The sequence below is a fragment of the Macaca fascicularis genome, chromosome 8 (genome assembly GCF_037993035.2).
Source record: "Macaca fascicularis isolate 582-1 chromosome 8, T2T-MFA8v1.1".
Taxonomy (NCBI): Eukaryota; Metazoa; Chordata; class Mammalia; order Primates; family Cercopithecidae; genus Macaca; species Macaca fascicularis.
This window is the reverse complement of record NC_088382.1, coordinates 22,654,339-22,675,043: the sequence shown is the minus strand read 5'-3', so window position 1 is coordinate 22,675,043 and position 20,705 is coordinate 22,654,339. Positions and strand designations below refer to the sequence as shown.

The following is a 20,705-nucleotide window of genomic DNA, read 5'->3' as shown; positions in this document are numbered from 1 at the left end:
AGCCTCATTTCTGCATTTGTAAAGTGGGAATATTAATGCACATATCCATAGCATTGTTGTGGTTAGAATGAACTTGTGTGTAATATAGCTTGCATGGTGTATGGACACATTGTAGATGTACTGTTGATGTTCCTTCTCCCTTCTTCCCATAGAGCATCTGTCCGCTTGAACACACCCACTTCTCTTGAGCTGTTAGTATACTTGCAGGCCACCTCCTGGAATTTTCCATGATGGTGTTGCCTTTCCACCCTGATTACCGAGGGGGGTCTTGGCAGTGGGTTTGCCTTTAGTCTCTATTTTTCAGTTACTAGCTTGAGATGACTCTCCTCTGGAGGAACATGATGCTTGGAACAGCTAAGGAGGTATGTTCTTTCCAGAGCTGAAGAGCAGACTTTTAATAAGTTCCTTCACTGGAAAAAGAGGGAGGAGCTGAGCCATGCCGTGGCTCTGAACCTGCAGTTTGGTATAGCTAGTACCACACACTCCAGGGCTGGATGTATGTGGATTACTGTGTGTAGATGAGAAAACTGAACAGTTCTTCAAGTTGCTGGACTAAGAAGTACAAATTAGATTATTAATGATTATGTGGAGGTACCAGCTGACAGTCTATTTGTTTTCATTATTAAAACAAGTGTGGTTTTGGATTATGTAGATTTCCCCACTTTTTACTTAGATAGCCAAGGGTATTCATGAAGGATATCCATAAAGACCATGCCAGTGATTGAGCCTCCAGAGCTGCCCCCTGCAAGCTAAATCACAGAAAAGAAAATTTAAGTGGTTGAGAATCAGAATGTGAGATGGATTGGAAGCCAAATTATAAGCTCATTTCAACTCTTGGCCTGCAGGCGCTGAAGTAACATTATTTGTTGTGGGCGACGGAAAACAACTCAGATTCGGGTCTAAGTGATTATTCCACTTAGGCATCGCCGCCTTGCTGCCAACTGCAATTTGATTTAGACACAGATTGATTGGCCAGGCAGAGGCGGAAGTGGGTGGTGAGAGCTGCGCAGGCACCGCAGTAGAGGCACCGAGTTGGGGCCAAGAGCTGGCCCCGGGCAGTCGCACAACCCTCTCCAACACTAAACCCGTGGTGAACTGGGGTGAGAGTGTGTGGGTACGAAATAGACTCTCAACCTCTATAGTGATACACTTCACACTTCTGCTGACTTTGTTCCTGTCAATAAGTCAGAGAAAACCTTCGGGGAAGCGTTTGGAGGCCATCCCCATGGAGAAAGTGGGGACCAGCTGTCTGTAGACCTGAGACTTAGCAATTTTCCTTTGGAGCTTTCTGGGCCTGTTTTTCTTTTCTTTTATCTTTCTTTCTTTCTTTTTTTTTCTTTTTTTTTAATTCCTGCATGTGAAATGGGAGCAATTCTGTGTGTGTGTGTATACACACATTAATAGCAAATATATGTATATTTGTGTATATGAAGATATTTGTATTTGTATGTATATATATAATAGCAAATATATGTAGAGATGTGTATTTGCTCTTACTTGAATTATAAAGACAGATGGGATAAAAATTCTGACAACTCAGGAAGGAGGACTGTGCCTTGACTAACTGAAGAAAACGTTATTGACATGAATTTAACCGGAAGGGCTTCGTCCCTTTCCAGAGTATTTTCCCCTTGCCCTTCATTCCAGAGTATTTTGCTCGCACCTCGTTCCCATTCTGCTTTTATCTAGTTGACACGTCGATTTCCTCCAATGATATTTCTAAAAGGTAGGGACGGCTGGGGCCCGTTGTCACGCACTGCAAGTTGCGATCTGCAGACAGAGGCAGGGCTGGTCCGGGGTTTCATGCCCCCCAGGGAGCAGGGCACCCGGTGGGACTCGCGCCCACCCTTTCCTCTGGTGTCGTGCTCTCTGGGAAGCGCCTGCCTGTCACCCGGGGAGCGGGAGGCTCCAGGCGCGGCCGGGGCGCCGTGGACAGATGCGCTCGGTCCTCACCAGCGGCGCTGCGCAGCAGACCCTGCGGTGCCTCGGGAAGGCGGGCGTTCCTCCCTGCTCCCACCCTTTCCCAGCGTGTGCACTCGATTCTTCCCTGGGGAAAAGAGGAGGATTTTCTATTTTTTAACATTTCATTTCACGAAACCATTTTTTTTTTTTTTTTTAAGTGGTGGCGCTGAACACAGTCTTTGCAGACGGGGGGCAGCACTTTCCCTCCTGACCCCAACCTGGAAACCCCAGCGTGACTTCAGCGCTGTCAGAGCATTGGAAGCAGAGCCGCGAGTTAGGAAGCGGCTCGCTGGCAGCTGGGCACGTTTCTTTCTTGCGAGGTTGGCTTTTTAAATTTGCTGTTTTTCACGTGAAAATGTTCAGTTTCATTGTTAGACGCCTTTAGACATGGTTATCGCTATTTAAAGCCTTGACTTTTTTTTTTTTTTTTTTTTTTTTGACAAATAGTTTGCATTTTATTCATTGAAACAGAGAACAAATACCATCCTGCTTTTTGGGGTAATAGTTTCAGATGAATTGTATTTTATATACTAAGTGATTTAAAATTTTCCCATTTTGTAATATCACATACATTTAAGATATGGAAATTTACAAGGGTTGCCTTCTGTTTTTATTTTATTTTAGGTGGCTTCCTATTTCAAGGAGACATGCCAAGGTAATTTGGACCCAGAGGAGGAATGATGTAGCTACCTCCAAACCTTCCCTTCTTAAACACCCAGGTAAGTGAATGTTTTTTCACTCAAGAAACAAACCTTTGCATGGTCTGCTTTGTGTTCAATATTCTGGATATGTTTGAAATGTATGAAATTTCATTTTACTTTCAATAGTTTGTTTAGTAACAAGTTATTACTTCAAGATAATGATACTTTTTCCAAAATAATACAATTACTTGACTCCATTGAATCCTTTTCATTCACTTTTTAAAGGCTGTAACATCTACATCTACATCTAATTTTGCCAACTTTTTAAGGATTTATCTCTTCTCTGAGTGGCAAGTGACTTAAACCAATCATAGAGCTGGAAGAGCTACATCTTTTTGAAAAAGTTCACTTACGTAGGAATGTTTGTTCTCCCATTGGAAATTGGGACAGAATATTGAGCTTTTTAAAATAGTCACCCTATCATCAAACAGGTACTCTAATTTTGACTTTGCTGCAATATAATTATTTAAATACCATGGTTTTGGAAATTGATGAATGAGCTTTCTTTCTGACTTGCGACGTCTTAGAGGGACACTGTCTAGAACTCTTTGAGAATAGTATCCTTATGGATTGTCAGCTTGGTTTTAGTCTGGGGACAAATGAAAATCTCTGGAATGTTGTTTTGGTTCTGTTCTTATAACCAGTAATTTTGAGTTTCTATGCAATAAGATATTTTATTACATCTGCCAAGACTAAACTTAAAAAATACAAAATAAAACAAGTACTGCAAAATATCATTAATGTTGACATGCGATGGTATGAAACAGGAAGCTGTATATATGCTTCCTAGCTTCAGCAAAGGAGTCTTTTTTTTTTCTAGAACTAATTCAATAGGCATAAAAATGAAAATAGGTAAGCTGCACTCGACATATACGTATCTTCAGAAAGCCCCCTTCACCTTTCTTCTTCATTTAACAAATGTCTATAGAGGTTTGCTTGATGGTTTTGCTTTTTTTTTTTTTTTTTAAACTTTTATCACACTATTAAGACGAAATAATGGAAGTCAAAGTAGTTAATGATTTGGTTTTGCATTAGTGAACTGCCCTGTACTTAAATGAGGGTGTGTGTGGAGTTTTATAAAGGACTGTATTTCAGTTACTAACAATAGAAAAAATAAAACACAACCTTGGCTGAAAGTTAATAATACAAACAAAAATAACTGAAGGAGAAGTCCTCCCAAATCCTTTTCTAAGTAGAAAGTCAAGTGGTTAAGAGGCTTAAGTAATTCAGGGTCAACTTGAAGGGCATATGGAACTGTCCTAATCTTGGGCCTTGTGATGTTTAATGTTTTTGAGAATTACTTGGATGATGTAAAAGAGAACGATGTCATTACAACACCATGTAGACCATAATTAGTAAGACTTTGAGATAATGCCAGAAAACCGTCAAAGTAAACTACAAAATAGAGAAGGAGGCCGGGTGCGGTGGCTCACTCCTATAATCCCAGCACTTTGAGAGACCAAAACGGGCAGATCACGAGGTCAGGAGTTCGAGACCAGCCTGCAATATGGTGAAACCCCCATCTCTAGTATAAATACAAAAATTAGCCAGGCGTGGTGGTGCATAGCTGTAATTCCAGCTACTAGGGAGGCTGAGGCAGAAAAATTGCTTGAACCGGGGAGGTGGAGGTTGCAGTGAGCCAAGATCACACCACTGCACTCCAGCCTAGGCAACAGCAAACTCTGTCTCAAAAATAAATAAATAAATAAATAAATAAATAAATAAATAAATAAATAAATGGTGAGCAGCAGTTGACCAAGAAGCAATCATGGTGGAACAAGCTCTGTGAAGGACATGTTTAACATACAAGGCTATCCCTATTGCAAAACTTATGGCCTAGTGCTACTAAATGTTTGAATGGAATAATTAACTCCCCTTGCTGGGATCCTGTGATTGCCAAGCATGCCCTGGTGTGGGGTGGGTCTTTCTGCCCAAAGAAAAAGGAAACAACACATTTGCTGTCTTCTCAATGTGCACATTGATTTCTTTCAAGTCTGGTGAAGTTCTGCTGCTGAAGGAGGTTCAAGCCCTGAGTCTATAAAAGTCAGGAGCAGTTCCGGGAAAACAAGGGCTTCCCAGGCCAGGGCATCTCAGCTCCCTGGCAACACCCCTGGTCTCTGTACTGGAATTGAACAGCATTGTGACTACCACACAATCCAGCCTATGCTGGACAGCCCTGCCCATCTGCTCCCCAAGTGTTCCCTGTCCCGCTACTCAGGTAGCTTTAACTTTAGAGCAGAAACATCCTATAACTTAGCGTTTGCCCAAGTAGACCTTAATCACCTTTGGACTACTCTTTCTCTCTTTATTTCTTTTCTTTTCTCTTTTCTCTCTTTTTCTCTTCCTTCCCTCCTCCCCTCCTTCCTTCCTTGCTTCTCTCTCTTTCTTTCTTTCTTTCCTTCCTCTCCTCGGCCTCCCAAAGCGCCAGGATTACAGGTGTGAGCCACCACACCTGGCCTCAGGTCACCATTTTTACGGCTACCTCGTATTTTGTCACTGCTCACTGATATATTTCCTGCCTCTCCCTACCATGAAATGCAACTTCATTTCCACATCCTTAATTCCTTTCCTCCTATCAAGGAAAAGATGTGCTGCTGGCTCTCTGTGCTCCTCCTCCCTTGACGCTAGCTCTCCTTTCTCTGCCTCCCCGACCTGTGCTCTTGGCTCCACCTGTTCCTGTCTTCCACCTCTGACCCTTTTCCTGCCCACTCCTCTCCAGCTGTCACTCCTTGAACCTGTGTTGGTCTCCACAGTCTTTCTACCTAGCATACTTTCTTCTCATTGCTGACCGGGGAGCTTCAAACCTCACCTCAGTGGTAATTCCTATGGTGAAATGTTCCTGTATAGACAACTCTTAGCCTGAGGAACAGTGCCTGGCTCTTATGAGGCACTAAACAAAAGAATGAATGAGCAAGTGAATGAAGGGGAAAGTGAATAAAGGGAGGTCTCCTATCTGAAGATGCCTCCACTTAGTCCTCTAGCCTGACCCACATTCTACTTGTGGGCACGTGTCATTGCATTGTCATTATTGTTTGCAGAGTGGTCTCCTGAACTCACCCCTGAGCAGGGCACAGAACTTTCCTTTCCCATGTTGGTGATCCAGCTCCTCCTGGAGCATGTGGCGGCTAAAAACTGTTTGTAGACGCATAACCTTATAGGCCCTTTGCAGTTCTGCTAGTCTGTGAAGCATGACTGGCAAATAACTTAAAACAGTAGCTGATGCAATCGTTTTTCAGAAGGAAGCAGATGTTATAAGTAAATAATAATATAAAACTATAATGTACTAACTGGGCAAGTTGGTGCTATTTGAAAAGCCAGAGAAAAGTAACAGTTTGGATTTTATAATGTGGCCTTCTTTTGGATGTGTTTTAGACTTTTAAAATATTTTCACTGAATGGAATGAGGAATGCCATAAAGTCTGTGAGCTTTTAATCACCGTCACCATTCACTGCTTCGATTTTAATTTATACGCCTAGGCCACCATTGGTTTTCTGCAGATGAGGCTACTCCAGGAGGTTCATACTGGCACAGGAGTAGGTATCCGGTGATGCATGCCTTCCAGCAGGTTTTCGTTTCTTCTTGTGGATTGATCCTTAATCAGGTCTTGTTGCTTGTCTTTCCCATTCTGTTTTGAGCTCTGCGATTGGGATTCCTTTTTCATTGAGTTGGGTTCTACCTCCAAGCCTGAGCTTCACCTTCTCTCCTCCATGCCTTATTCTGCTGTCCCATATCTGCAGTGCCTTCCCCTTCCTCTTGACCCTCCAGACTCTTGCTCTTTGCCCAAGGCTCAGCTTGGGAGGCAGGCAAGGAGGGAACCTTTGCTGAGCCTCAGCCTGGGATGGGGCTGGGCCATTGAGCATCTCTCTTTATTGCCTTATTCTCCCTATTGTTTATAATTATTTACTGGTTAGATGTTTGTCCTTCGGCCATCTGGCCCTCAGAGTAGGCCTGGTCTCTGCATTTTTAGCATCTAGCATATGTATATACCTACTCATATTCACAAACAAAGGTTTGAAGGAGTTGCTGGTGTCTGAAAACCCTCCTTAGAAGCTAGCAATGTTATTATCATTGTTTGCTGCACGCTTGATGGTGTACCAAACTTTCCCTTACTGCCTTTTAACATTTGTATTTTCTCTGCTGCCTTGGAGGCAAGGGACCAGACTCCAGCACTTTGCCTGCTTAGTTAAATTAATTGTTTAAAAATAAGTGAAGGCTGAGTGCTGTGGCTCACACCTGTAATCCAAACACTTTGGGAGGCGAGGTGGAAGGATCACTTGAGCTCAGGAGTTCAAGGCCAGCCTGGGGAACATAGTGAGAAGACCCCATCTCTACAAAAATAAATAAATAAATAAAATTAGCCAGGCATGGTGGCTCATGTCTGTAGTCCCAGCTACTTGGAGAGTGAAGGCGGGAGGACTGCTTGAGCCCAGGAGGCTGAGTCTGCAGTGAGTTATGATCACATCACTGCACTCTAGCTTGGGGGACACAGCGAGACCTCCTCCCCCCAAAAAAGTGAAAGAAGGTAGATAGAGGCAGCCCCAATCCAATATCCATTAACAGATGAATGGATATACGAAATGCAGTATATATATATCCATACAATGGAATATTTTTCAGCCTTAAAAAGGAGAGAAATTCTGACACATACTAAAATATGGATGCAGTTTGAGACATGATGCTTTATGAAATTAGCCAGTCACGAATATGACAAATACTGTGTGATTCCACTAATATGCTGTCCTTAGAGTGGTCACATTCATAGAGACAGAAAATAGAATGAGAGCTGTCAGGGGCTGTGGGAGGCAAGAATGGGCACTTGTTTAATGGGTACAGAGTTACAGTTACGCAAGATGAAAAAGATTTGAAGTTTGGTTGCATAACAGTGAATGAATTTAGCACTAGAAAACTGTATTTAATGCTACTGGACTGTATACTTAAAAATGGTTAAGATGGTAAATTTGGTTACATGAATTTTACAATTAAAAAGTCAAAGTACCTATTTTTATGATTATCCTTTAAAAGTAAAAATAATTGAAAGGAATTTGATTTTTTAGACTTCATGGTTTGAACTTTATTTTTCCTTTGCTTAGATTTTTAAATCACTTTTAATTCCAAAATGTGGTATGTATGAAAAAATGTATTTACAGTGGTAAGATCTTTGGAACTTAATTTTAGACCTTGTTATCTTTTTTTTTTTTTTTTTGCAAGTTGTTGCCTATATTTGCAGTTAAAATATGATTCAGAATTACTCACTGTCTCACTTGTTTTTCTTCAGCAAAGATAATAGGATCTTTTTGCTCCTCAGAAATACTTGTATGATACTTAAAAATTACTTTTATGATTAAGGGCAGAAATGTTTGTTCTGTCACAAGCAGAGGGCGTGACACACTCCAGGGTTTGCTTTGATTGTTCATAAGAAGCCAACTGCTTTAGGCTTTTTCGTTTTCCCCCTCATCACATTAACTCTTGTGGAAACTCATGACTCTGAAACTGTGACTATCACACTGGTGTTTGAAAGAACGTAATTTCAGACTGTTCAGCTGATGCTTAGGAAGTATCTCTCTTTTCACTCAGTTTCTGACCCACAATGTGATATCTTTCCTGAAGAACTGAAAACGGGGCTGGACGCGGTGGCTCACACCTATAATCTCAACACTCTGGGAGGCCAAGGCAGGCAAAGTGTTTGAGCCCAGGAGTCCAAGACCAACCGAGGCAACATGACGAGATCCCTGTCTCTATAAAAGTATTTTAAAAAATTAGCTGGGTGCGGTGGCAGATGCCTGTAGTCACAGCTACCTGGGAGGCTAGAGTGGGGGGATCCCTTGAGCCAGAAAGGTTGAGACTGTAGTGAGCTGAGATCGCACCACTGCACTATAGCCTGGGTGACAGAGTGAGACCCTGTCTCAAAAAAAAAAAAAAAAGGAACTTGAATCACATCAGCCTAGGAATGTATTAACTGAAAATGAGAAAGGAAGGTAAGAATCTGATGGAGTTGTGTAGAGAAGTCTGGAATAAGAGAAGGAGTGAAAATTAGAATGGAGCATACACAAAGGAAAGAATTATAACCTCTGGAAACAGTTCAATTGTTACTTAAAGTTTTGTTTAAAACAGGGTCCTGCCTTGGACTCCCAAAGTGCTAGGATTACAGGTGTGAGCCACCATGCCTGGTCAGATTTTTTTTTTTTTTTTTTAACATTACGAATATGATCATATAGTCAAGTCCCCCAGAGAAAACAAAATTCATTTCTTCCACTAGGCAAATATCTGATCCAAGCTGATACTTTATTTTTTAATCAAAATAATATTTAAGTTCTTAAAATAAATGGTAATTAAAAATATTAATGTTTACCCTTAAATGTTTTAATAAAGAGTTGTGTGTTTTGAACTCACAAACATATATTGAGACTTGTTACTACGTGTTGGACTTTAAATGTGCTTTGTGGTTACCAGGTACTAATTCTTGGATTGGAATCCAGTCTCTGGTGAAAGTCTGTCATCCACAGAGAAATGAGAAAAATAGCGTGTTGTTTTCAAAGAGCTAATATTCACTCTAAAGGGATAACCTTTACTTTGAGGGTCTAGCCTTTTTTTCTTAATAAAATTTAAAACGGGATGGTTAATAAAATTAATGATAGTTAATTTAAAAAATTTTATTAGTAAAATAACATGTTGGTTTTTATTTAGGATTCTTAGGTGCAAGAAACAGAAATCAATGAGGCTCACTTAAGCAGGAAGGGAATCTATTGGAAGAATGCCCCACAGAATTGGTGGGGAGCCTGCAGAACCAAAATCTCATATATGATAAAAACTTGCAGACGGGGCTACTTGTATCATCAAATGTGTTTTCTAACTTTATAACACATGTGACTAGCCAACCTTATGCCAAGCCTGGAGGGTAGGTATATAAAAGTAGTAAAGGTCCTGACAGTAGGAAAAGAGATTAAATTAAAATTAAAGTCTGGGTGTGGTGGCTCACGCCTATAATCCCTGCACTTTGGGAGGCCGAGGTGGGTGGATCACCTGAGGTCAGGAGTTCGAGACCAGCCTGACCGACATGGTGAAACCCTGTCTCTACTAAAAATAAAAAAAATTAGCCAGGTGTGGTGGCGGGTGCCTGTAATCCCAACTACTTGGGAGGCTGAGGCAGGAGAATCGCTTTAACCTGGGAGGTGGAGGTTGCAGTGAGTGGAGAGCACGCCATTGCACTCCAGCCTGGGAGACAGGAGCAAAACTGTCTCAAAAAAAAATGAAAGAAAATACCATCACATAATTCATAAAATTTGACTTTTATATATGTATATATAATATATAATGTATATATGAACATATATACATTACACAATATATGTATTATATGTATATATACATTATATAATATATGTAACATATAAAATATATGTATATATTATATATACATTTTATATATGATGTGTATATATACATTATATGTGTATATTTTGCATATATACATTATATAATATGCATATATATACATTATATACATTATATAATATGCATATCTATCGTATATACATTATATATAATATGCATATATATTTTGCAGCAAAGTGAAATAAAACTCTTACCTATAGTCTTGGAAAATTCATGTCTGTCCTAACTTGAGTCAGGACCTAAAGTTGGAATGAAGACGTTACCCGGGTGTGGAGTAGCTAATTGCATGTAGGCAGAATTGAGTTCTTTCTTTGGTAAATGGTCACCTAACTTTTCTTCCTTGAGGTCCTTGTTGTGTGTTTGAGTCTCAGTGCTATTGTTCATCTAACTGTAATTGGATACCACGTATTTTAAGTCGCATTTTTAGTGTTTAGTGCCAGATTGTACATATTATGTGTTCCTTGATTTCTCTCCAACATTTGACACTTTGACCACTGTCCTTACAGCTCTCACTTCCCTTGCCTTATTTTTATGTTGTGACAATAAGCTCTGGTAGAAAACACCGCTGGCTGTTTCTTCATAATCTCCTTTTCCATGCCTTAAGTATTGATGTTCTCTAGCAGTCCATGTTTTTCTGTTCTTTACATTCTCTTTCACCTGTGCAGTTGCTTCTGGTCTAAGTGGTGAACTTTTATCCAAACTGAGAATTTCAAATTTGTACCCTCAGCTCAAACCACTCCTCTGAGATGCACACTCCTAACCATCTTCACGGCATATTCCACAAGCACCTTTAATTCATGATGTCCCCAGCTGAGTTCTGATATTCTGTCTCCAAGTCACCATTCCAGTCCTTCTCCTTCCTTCATGAAGCAGCCTAGAGGGAGAGACAGGGAAGGAAATTAACAGTTTCAGCACAAGGTTGAGAAGGGTCTTGAGACAGATGGGCTCATGGAGCAGTAAGTGGGCTGTCATCCAGCCTGGAGGGAAGGAATGTAGGAATCAGTCCCAAAAAGTGATGCTTGAGCAGAATTCTTGGAGCATGTGTAGGAATTTTCTGGGCAGACTGAGAGGAGCTGCACAGTGTCCTTGAACCTCAAGGATCTTTTTCTCTGTACTGAGTCTTCCGCTCATTTGATTTAAGATGAAAACCACCCTTCCTGATGTTATTCGTACCCTGCAAAGAAATCTACAGACTTCCTCAAAATAACAAATCACTGGGCCGGGCGCGGTGGCTTCTGTAATCCCAGCACTTTGGGAGGCCGAGGCGGGCGGATCACGAGGTCAGGAGATCGAGACCATCCTGGCTCACACGATGAAACCCCGTCTCTACTGAAAATACAAAAAAAATTAGCCGGGCGAGGTGGCGGCGCCTGTAGTCCCAGCTACTCGGGAGGCTGAGGCAGGAGAATGGCGGGAACCCGGGAGGCGGAGCTTGCAGTGAGCCGAGATCGTGCCACTGCACTCCAGCCTGGGCGACAGAGCGAGACTCCGTCTCAAAAAAAAAAAAACAAAACCCACAAAGAAACAAATCATTGTATATTAATGGCAGCTGGGGCTTTCCAGCATGCAAAGGGTCAGCTAGAACCTGTGGCCCTAGTGTAGTCCGTGTGCCATCTGCAGGTATCTTCTGGGGGCACTTGAGAGCAATTGGGTCCCAGGCTCCACTCCAGCTACAGAACAGAGTCATTTGAGGAGCCTAGTTGTTGTGATGACCCAGGAGGACCACAAAATGATGCAGACTTCACTTCCATATGGTGAACCTTAGCAGTAAGGTCCCTATATATCTTCATTTAAGTTTGGTATCTTCAGTTCTTTTCACTGTTCCTGCACATCACTTACTGCAGAGTCTTCAGAAGGCTGATGACTGAGAACTTAGGTTTATGTGCTTTGGTACCGTCGCACTATTGACTGACAGTGAACTTCCTGCCATTAAGTCCATGTATTTCTGATACATATCATACATTCTTTAGCTGTGGTGCAGGCATCCTGTTTAGTTACTGAAGCAGTTAGCTTCTTGTACCCCAAAGTGCTACATACACATTTTACTTACTGAAAATATTTGGAAATAATTTCAGATTACAGATGCTCTTTGACTTAATGATGCTGTTATATATGGATAAGCTTATTGTAAGTCAAAAATATTGTTAGTCAAAAAGCATTTAATACCCTGATAAACCCAATGTAAAGTAGAAAAGTTGTAAGTTGAACCATTGTAATTGGGGCGCGGTCTGTGTAGGAAAGTTGCAAAAATAAGAATAGTACAAAGAGCTTATGTGTTCTTTACTTAGATTGACCTGTTGTTAACATTTTACATCATTTCCTTTTTTTTTTTTTTTCTTTGAGACAGGGTCTGTCTTTTGCCCCCAGGCTGAAGTGCAGTGGTGCAGTGGCACGATCTTGACTCACTGCAGCCTCTGCCTCCCAAGCTCATGAGATCCTCCCACCCTAGCCTCCTAAGTAGCTGGGACTGCAGGTGTGTACCACTACATCTGCCTAAGTTTTTTGTATCTTTTGTAGAGACTGGGTTTTGCCATGGTGCCTAGGCTGGTCTCAAACTCCTGGGCTCAAGTGATCCACTTGCCTCGGAGTCCTGGAATGCCAGGATTACAGGCATGGGCCACTATATCCTGCCCATTTGCTTTTTATCCATGCTATTTGTATCTTTCTTCCCCCTCGTATATATACATACATATGTAAATAAATACATATACTATTTTATCTGAACCATTTTAGAATAAGTGTATACATCACAGCCCTTTCCTGCTAAGTAGTATATTTCCTAAGAATAAGGATATTTTCTTATATAACAAAAGTGCAAGTATCAACATCAGTAAACTTAACATTTATTTGAATTTGCCTAATGTACTGGGTTCTGGTTTTGTAAATTGACTTAATGTCCTTTAAAGTATTTTCCCCTCTAGTACTAACATCAAGGATTGTGTTTAGTTACCATGTCTCTATGTTCCTTGAACCTGAAGCATTTTCATAGCCTTTCTTTGTCTTTTGTGAGAATGTTTTTGAAGTACACAATCTTTTTTTTTTTTTTTAAAGGCAATTTCTGATTTTGGGTTAGATGAGTGATTCTTGTAATTGGATTCAGGTTCTACATTCTGAACAGGAATTCTACCTAAATGATGTGTTCTTATCAAGGTATTACATCTGTTCCTCATTAACAATGTTAATTTTGATGATGCAGTTAAGGTGATGGCAGGTTTTTAAAAATACTATATAGCTACTATTTTCTCCCTAAAACTAATAAGAATTGCTTTTATCCCTTTATATTATTTTATTTTTATATTTAATTTTTTTGTGTGTGAAGAGGGATCTCACTATGTTGCCCAAGCTTGTCTGAAACTCCTGGGCTCAAGCGATCCTCCTGCCTCAGCCTCCCAGAGTGCTGGATTACAGGTATGAGCCACTCCACCCAGCCTAGACACTTATTTTTGATCCCTATCAGTCAAGTAGTGAGACCAATCCAGCTCTTGCTGCTGCTGTGGCTTCATAAGGAGGTGAGTCCAGGTCCTGATCGCTTCTTCTCAATATCACTTCTGTGAAAAAGAACCCTTCCTATTCTCTGCCCTATTTTGGAGATTGACCAAGAGGTATAGTTGAGAGATTCTTCAACGTTCTTAGTTCATGGTGCCATTAGCATCTCATTAATTTTTCCAATATCCCTTGTACAAAGGAAATACCTTATGGCTGAAAATTAAAAATTAAGTAGTTAGGGCTAGGCATAGTGGCTCACACCTGTAATCCTATCGCTCTGGGAGACCGAGGTGGGCAGATCACTTGAGGTGACGAGTTCAAAACCAGACCGGCCAATGTAGTGAAACCCCATCTCTACTAAAAATACAAAACATTGGCCTGGTGTGGTGGCAGGCACCTGTAATCCCAGCTACATGAGACGCTGAAGCAGCAGAATCACTTGAACCCAGGAGGTGGAAGTTGCAGTTAGCCGAGATCGCGCCACTGCACTCCAGCCTGGGCAATAGAGCGAGAGTCCATCTCCAAAAAAGAAAAAAAAAAAGTAGTTAGGTCCATCGGCTGTGAGTATTTATGTCCTAGTGACTTAGAAGCTGTTTGAGAAAATAATATAATAAATTGGAAAAAATAATATTTTGATCTCACTCTCGACCACAATTAACAGTGGAATGTGTGCATTTCTTGAGCACTGTGCGATGTCTCAATCTTGGAATCAGATTAGACACCACCTCATTTTGTGCAGCAGTTGCATTCATTACAGAAACCACTAAAAGGGAGGTTGTGCAAAGATATGATGTCGGCAAAAGGAATGTTGCTTAATCTAATGTTGATTGTATCATGTCTAATAGATGTGTACTATTACTACATTATGCTACAAAATTAAAATATCCCAAGGTGCCTCTGTGAATTCCCTTTGATGCCTCGGGGTACCTCAGTGCACAGTTTACTAATCATCAATTTAGGTAAAAGAATCTTTCTGGGGATGTTTTGCAGTCCTTTCGCCCGCAGCCACCCAAATATGTGTCTTAATGGCAGATTATGGGTTGAATAACTCTAAAGAGAAAAATGACAGTGTTGAGAGAGACAAAGAGAGAGATCAATACATTCTTGGCCAACATGATTAAACTCTGTCTTTACTGAAAATACAAAAATTAGCCAGGTGTGGTGATGCATGCCTGTAGTACCAGCTACTCAGGAAGCTGAGGCAGGATAATTGCTTGAACCTGGGAGACGGAGGTTGCTGTGAGCTAAGATCATGCCAGTGCACTCCAACCTGGGTGACAGAGCAAGTCTCCATCTCAAAAACAAACAAACAAAAACTTTCCTAAAAGGAATTGGGGGACATTTGGAAAATTTAAGTAGCTTTAGAATGATAACTAGAAACTGCCTATTTTACCTAGTCTGAGGTTTTCAGAGGAGAGGATGTTGGCAGATGGTTTTCCCCTCAAAGAAACCTCCGCTGCTTTACCCAACCTATTGCAAATGAACGGAAATCAGGGATCATAACACCCTAGACAATCCTAGAAAGAATGGAATACCGTGACATCTGAGAAAGGACTGTGAACCGAGTCAGCTGATCTTGGCTCTCAAGAGCTCCGTGACCCCAGTATAGGCTTGTCCTGTGACATAAAGGACAGTCATAATTCCTGGGCCCACTCAGTGATTGTGTCAACCAGAAGGCTTCCTCACCCCCACACATTTTCAAACACCCCTCAGCTACTATACATTGGGTAATGCATCAGGCTCCAATCCAGCACTTAACGAACAAATGAAGAAACTGAGACTCAGACATAAAAAGATGAGCTAAGGTAGTATACAGAAGTGCAGCTAGGATCTGGTTCCTCTGCCTCCTGGCACCCCTGCCTTCTGTCTTGAACTCATGTCATGCACAGAGCAGCTGAAATAATTTCTTTCAATACCAACCTTGCAAGAAAATTGAAATGACAAACATCCAATTAATTTGACATTTATTTGGATTCCTAGATCTAGAATGAAAGCTTCACGAAGGCAGGGGTTCTTATCTCTTGTTCACTGCTGTATTTCCAACTCCTGAAATACTACTGCCTGGTGCATAAGAGGACCTCAGTAAATTTGTCCACTGAGTGCATGGGCACACTGTAATTTATGGGCAATGCTCACGAGCGATGTTTACATTTAGGAAATCAGTATTTGTGTAGGATATAAATCACTGAATTCTTTCTGAGTTTGCTTAGATGAACTTATTTCATAAGTTACTTGGAATCAAATAACACTCTACAGAAAAAAATCATATTTGTAATGAGTTCTTCTCACTGGCTAGAATATGAAATTAGGAGTATTAATAGGATACTAATAACTTTGTCAATTGAATACCTTGCCTATGGCATTTTTCATTGGTGTGTATATATGCATATATATGTATATGTGTGTGTGTGTGTGTGTGTGTGTGTATATATATATGTATCTTTTTTGGGGGGGTGGGGGGACAGAGTTTCACTCTTGTCACCCAGGCTGGAGTGTAATGGTGTGATTTCTGCTTACTGAAAACTACCTGCCCACCCCAGACTGAAGCAATTCTCCTGCCTCAACCTCCCAAGTAGCTGGGACTATAGGCATGAGTCACCGCCCCCAACTAACTTACGTATTTTTTGTCGAGACGGGATTTCGCCATGTTGCCCAGACAGGTCTCCAACTCCTGAGCTCAAGTGATCCGCCCACCTCGGCTTCCCAAAGCGCTGGGATTACAGGCATGAGCCACCATGCCTGGCCTGTTGTTGTATATTTGTAATGCTGATCACAAAGGTATCACAAATATGAAACCCATCATAGCTGGAAGTTTATTACTTCTGTTGAGAGTTTAAAATTCTGACTCCCCAAAGGAGAAACAATGAGAAGAAAGCCTTCCACTTTGATAACTGTGGCATTCCAGGCCCCCTAGGTTGGAGAGTACTGGTTTCTCTTGTGATGCAGGAGTATTTATGCCCTTGCCACTAGCTGTTAATAGTAGAATAATATCATAGAGGGCATCTATATGTAATAAGGTACTTACAGGTTTGTGGTATTGCTAAGAACATGAAAAGGTCTGGTAATATTATTCCGGGAAATTCAGTGATGTGTGCACAGTCCCATATTCATTCACAACTTGATAGTTATTGGTGATGACTTAGGTTTGTTTATATTCGGACCAAGTTAGAAAAGGATTGAGCTGTTTGGAGCCCCATTCGAGGTGGGGGAGGATGGGACACAGCGTCCTTACCACCCATGACATTTCTCAACTTAGGAACAATGGCCCCACCCAGTAGCTTTTTAGAAGTGCTACATTTGGGGAAAATTTGATTCCAAGTTTGATTTACACCTCACTGCTGGTCATAGACTAAGCCAGTGTTTCTTAGCCTTTGATTTAGAGCTTTAAAAAAACTACAGATGCCCAAGCCCATCCCCAGAGTTTCTGATTCTGTGTGTCTCAGGCGGTGCCAGTTACCTGCAATTTTGAAAAGCATCCCAGGGGATGGTAACGTGTCTGCGAATGGAGTTAGTTTGCAGTGATTGCTGTTTTCGGTCCCGCAGCCCTGACTGTACAGCAGTGTGCAGTCAGCAAAGCCCTAAGGCCAATAACTCAAACACATTTTTAAATGAATGTTTGCACCGTACTGACCTTCCAGGAAATCTCTTGAAATCATTATTGAAGGACAAGCACATGAGACCAGCGTTTCCTGGAGTGTTTCCTGGAGACTACTAGAGTTGTGAGATATTTTTCAAAGAAGAATTTTGTGATCAAATAAGTTTGGGAAAATACTGTATAATGGATTCCTCTCTCGTAGCGTACAACGTACCTTAGCCTAGGAAGGTTCTGGGAGTTCTAAAGTAAAGACATGTTTTGTTTAACCTCCGGGTTCCCAATTTTCTTCTCCACAGAATCCATTTGCACCTGGACATTTGTCAACCTTCTTAGGTACAGTGTCCCACCCAGTAGCCTTTGAGGAGTGCTGCATTTGGGGAAAACCTGATTCCAAGTCTGACTTATACCTCATTACCAGTTGTAGACTAAGCCAGTGTTTCTCACCCTTTGACTTGTAGCTTTAAAACATTCTACAGATGTTCAAGCCCATCCCCAGAGTTTCTGATTCTGTGTGTATGGGGAGGTGCCAGTGACCTGCGATTTTGAAAAGTGTCCCAGGGAATCTTACATGTTGTAGAGGTTGAGAATCACTACATTAGGAAGAGTTGTCTAAGTTCTTCTTCTCCTTCTTCTTCTTCTCCTCCTCCTCCTTCTTCTTCTTCTTCTTCTTCTTCTTCTTCTTCTTCTTCTTCCTACTTTTTCCTCCTCCTTCCTCCTTCTTCTTCCTTCTTTCTATAAGGCTACAGTGTATGTCTCCATTTTACAACTCTGTATTTTTGTTAGTGTTTTCTGAGATGGAGTCTTTCTCTGTTGCCCAGGCTGGAGTGCAGTGGCACGATCTTGGCTCACTGCAACCTCCCCCCTCACAGGTTCAAGCGACTCTTCTGCTTCAGCCTCCCAAGTAGCTGGGATTACACTCAACACCATGCCCAGATAATTTTTGTGTTTTCAGTAGAGACGGGGTTTTGCTATGTTGGCCAGTGTGGTGTCAAACTCCTGACCTCATGTGATCTGCCCACTTTGGCCTCCCAAGGTGCTGGGATTACAGGCATGAACCACCATGCCCAGTCCCATTTTAAAACTCTTTTTGTTGTGAAGCATGTTTCCTAGAGGGAATTGGTTTTGTGTTGAAAGAAAACTGAAGTGATGTAGGGAATCTGAGGTCCTTAGCCTCCTGGGGACTCTGCCTCCTGTTCCCAGCCTGGGCATTGGCATGGTTCCATTGCACATCTGGACTTGCAGGTTAATTTGAGATACAAAGAAGCAGTAAAGAGGGTCAGCACTGTTGAGGGGATTTCCTGAGCTCCTCAGGGCAGATACTACTGGGACCTGGAACTCTGGTTGGACAATACAAATGATAATTTGGTGACATGGAGGTTGAATTGAAGCTTTCTTGGTGAAACATTCTTTGTATAGGTTCTTCTCATTTTACACCTCATGGCCTAACACCTTCTAGAATAGAATCTCCATTCCTCAGCACCATGTTGTGAGAAGCCAGGCAGGAAGTAGTGCAGTAAGATTAGCGGGTTTTTACACTTACCATTCAGGGAATTCATATGGGAATAGTAAAGGGGTGTGTCACAGCCACAGGCTTCTCTGATGGTTGTTTTCCAAGGAAGAGCTCAAACGACAACATCCAAGGCTGAGATGAAGTCAGAGGAATCTACCTATACCGTGATGATCATCTCATCGCTTGTGGAAAATGCCCAAGTAGCTGTAGGTTTAATCAGAGGCAAGAGAATCAAGGTTGTGCTTTTGTGGCCCATGAGTGCTTTGATGAGGACGTTTGTGTCTTTCTTTCTTTTTGTCCCATGTGGTCATTCACCTTGTCACAGAAGTTATGCCAGGATTTACTAAAGAGTATCATCTCAAACAGCAAGCGGCTCCTTTCAGTTAACCTGTGGTTGGAGGAGAGAACCTTTGCAGGGCTGCATTCTCTTAGCAGTGCTCTGAAGCGATTTGCCCGAGAGTGGACCAGAAGAAAGGAAAGGTGAGCCAAGCACTCTGAGTGTTCCAAGCACCATGTAATCTATTTTACATATCTAATTCTCTCATGTATTATCATTAATAACCCTGGGAAGTACTTCTTTTTTTTATTTATTATTATTATTATACTTGAAGTTCTAGGGTACATGTGCATAACGTGCAGGTTTGTTACATATGTATACTTGTGCCATGTTGGTGTGCTGCACCCATCAACTCGTCAGCACCCATCAACTCGTCATTTACATCAGGTATAACTCCCAATGCAATCCCTCCCCCCTCCCCCCTCCCCATGATAGGCCCCGGTGTGTGATGTTCCCCTTCCCGAGTCCAAGTGATCTCATTGTTCAGTTCCCACCTATGAGTGAGAACATGCGGTGTTTGGTTTTCTGTTCTTGCGATAGTTTGCTAAGAATGATGGTTTCCAGCTGCATCCATGTCCCTAAAAAGGACACAAACTCTTCTTAGTAGTTCTTTATGGAATAGATGAGACCCAGTGGTTCAGGGAGATAAGATAACTTGTCCAGGGGTACACAGCTAGAGAGTGATAGGGCTGAAATTCAGACTTAAGTCTGTTGGGTTCTAAAGTCCACTTTGAGGTCCCCCTGACCTATCCTGCTGTCTGTGGTTGGTACCCATGACAGTGTCACCATCCGTCACTTCAGAACATCTTCTTTGCTGTTGAACTGGATGGCAAGCCCTTAATTCCGTTAGGAGAAAAATCATAAAGAGATGCCTTATAACTGATGCTTTAAGGTTACCTTATACTGCTATCAGCCTTGCACTGCAGCTGTCAGTAGTTATTCTAGGACACACTGTGAAAGAAAACAAAATCATAGCTAGTCAGAGGATCCCTGCATTCATCATCATTAAGTATATTTAGATTATACTTTTGATTTCTGAGTAGTCAATTGCATTTATTAGCAATACTTTTTGTCTAGAATTTAGTGGCATTAGCTAGAATTTTATAATGGCATAAACAATACCCTGGAGGAAATAGGATATCACCGTGTGGTACAAAGCTAACATTAGTAAAGTAAATATTAATCCAAGGTTGACCATTAGCCTAAACTTTCTCTTCAGATTCCAAGATAAGCTTTACTGTGTCAAAAAAAATTATTTCAGCCCAGTTTGACATTCTAATATGAAAATCACCAAAGACTTGCAAAGGCCCAGTATGAGTAATATTAACTGGCTCCATAACTTAATTACAGAATACCAATAACATTGCCTGGGACCACATGATTCTAAGCTTTTATCACAAGATTTCTCAAATGTTAGCTCTGGGAGATGATCGTTTAGTTTGACTATTATCTTCTGCAGATGAAGAAACAGCAGAGGTAGGTGATGTTTCAAAAGTCACAAGGCTGGGTGGATCACAGAAATGGCCTCTTTACTACTTACTTTTTTACTTTAGTTTTGCCTTTAATTGGAGTATTTTTAAGAAACACTTGGGCTGAGTCTACAAATGTAGCAGACTATTAGGTGTGGCCCAGTTTGTACTTATGTGTTACTCAATCTCAACTGATCAACAGAAACATGCCGCAGAGGCTGCAGGGTGTGTAGAGTGATGGCTGTCAGTATTC

General features: G+C 41.4%; 1 protein-coding gene across 34 annotated transcripts in view; it reads left to right on the top strand.

Moving 5' to 3' along the window:
• CSGALNACT1 (chondroitin sulfate N-acetylgalactosaminyltransferase 1) overlaps positions 1-20,705 on the top strand; it is a 360,001-nt gene that overhangs the window by 158,253 nt on the left and 181,043 nt on the right. For 21 of the 34 annotated variants that reach the window (XR_012417113.1, XM_045397975.2, XM_074000393.1 and 18 more), the window contains one exon: positions 2,587-2,681. Coding sequence is in view for 6 of the 34 variants with exons in the window: in XM_074000402.1 (XP_073856503.1) it covers positions 2,587-2,681 (95 nt within the window). In the remaining 28 variants the exon portion in view is untranslated. Of the gene's footprint in view, positions 1-1,617; positions 2,461-2,586; positions 2,682-2,888; positions 3,095-18,971; positions 19,127-20,705 lie in introns of those variants that run through there. The other 13 variants (XM_045397966.2, XM_065518966.1, XM_045397978.2 and 10 more) reach the window with 9 other exon arrangements.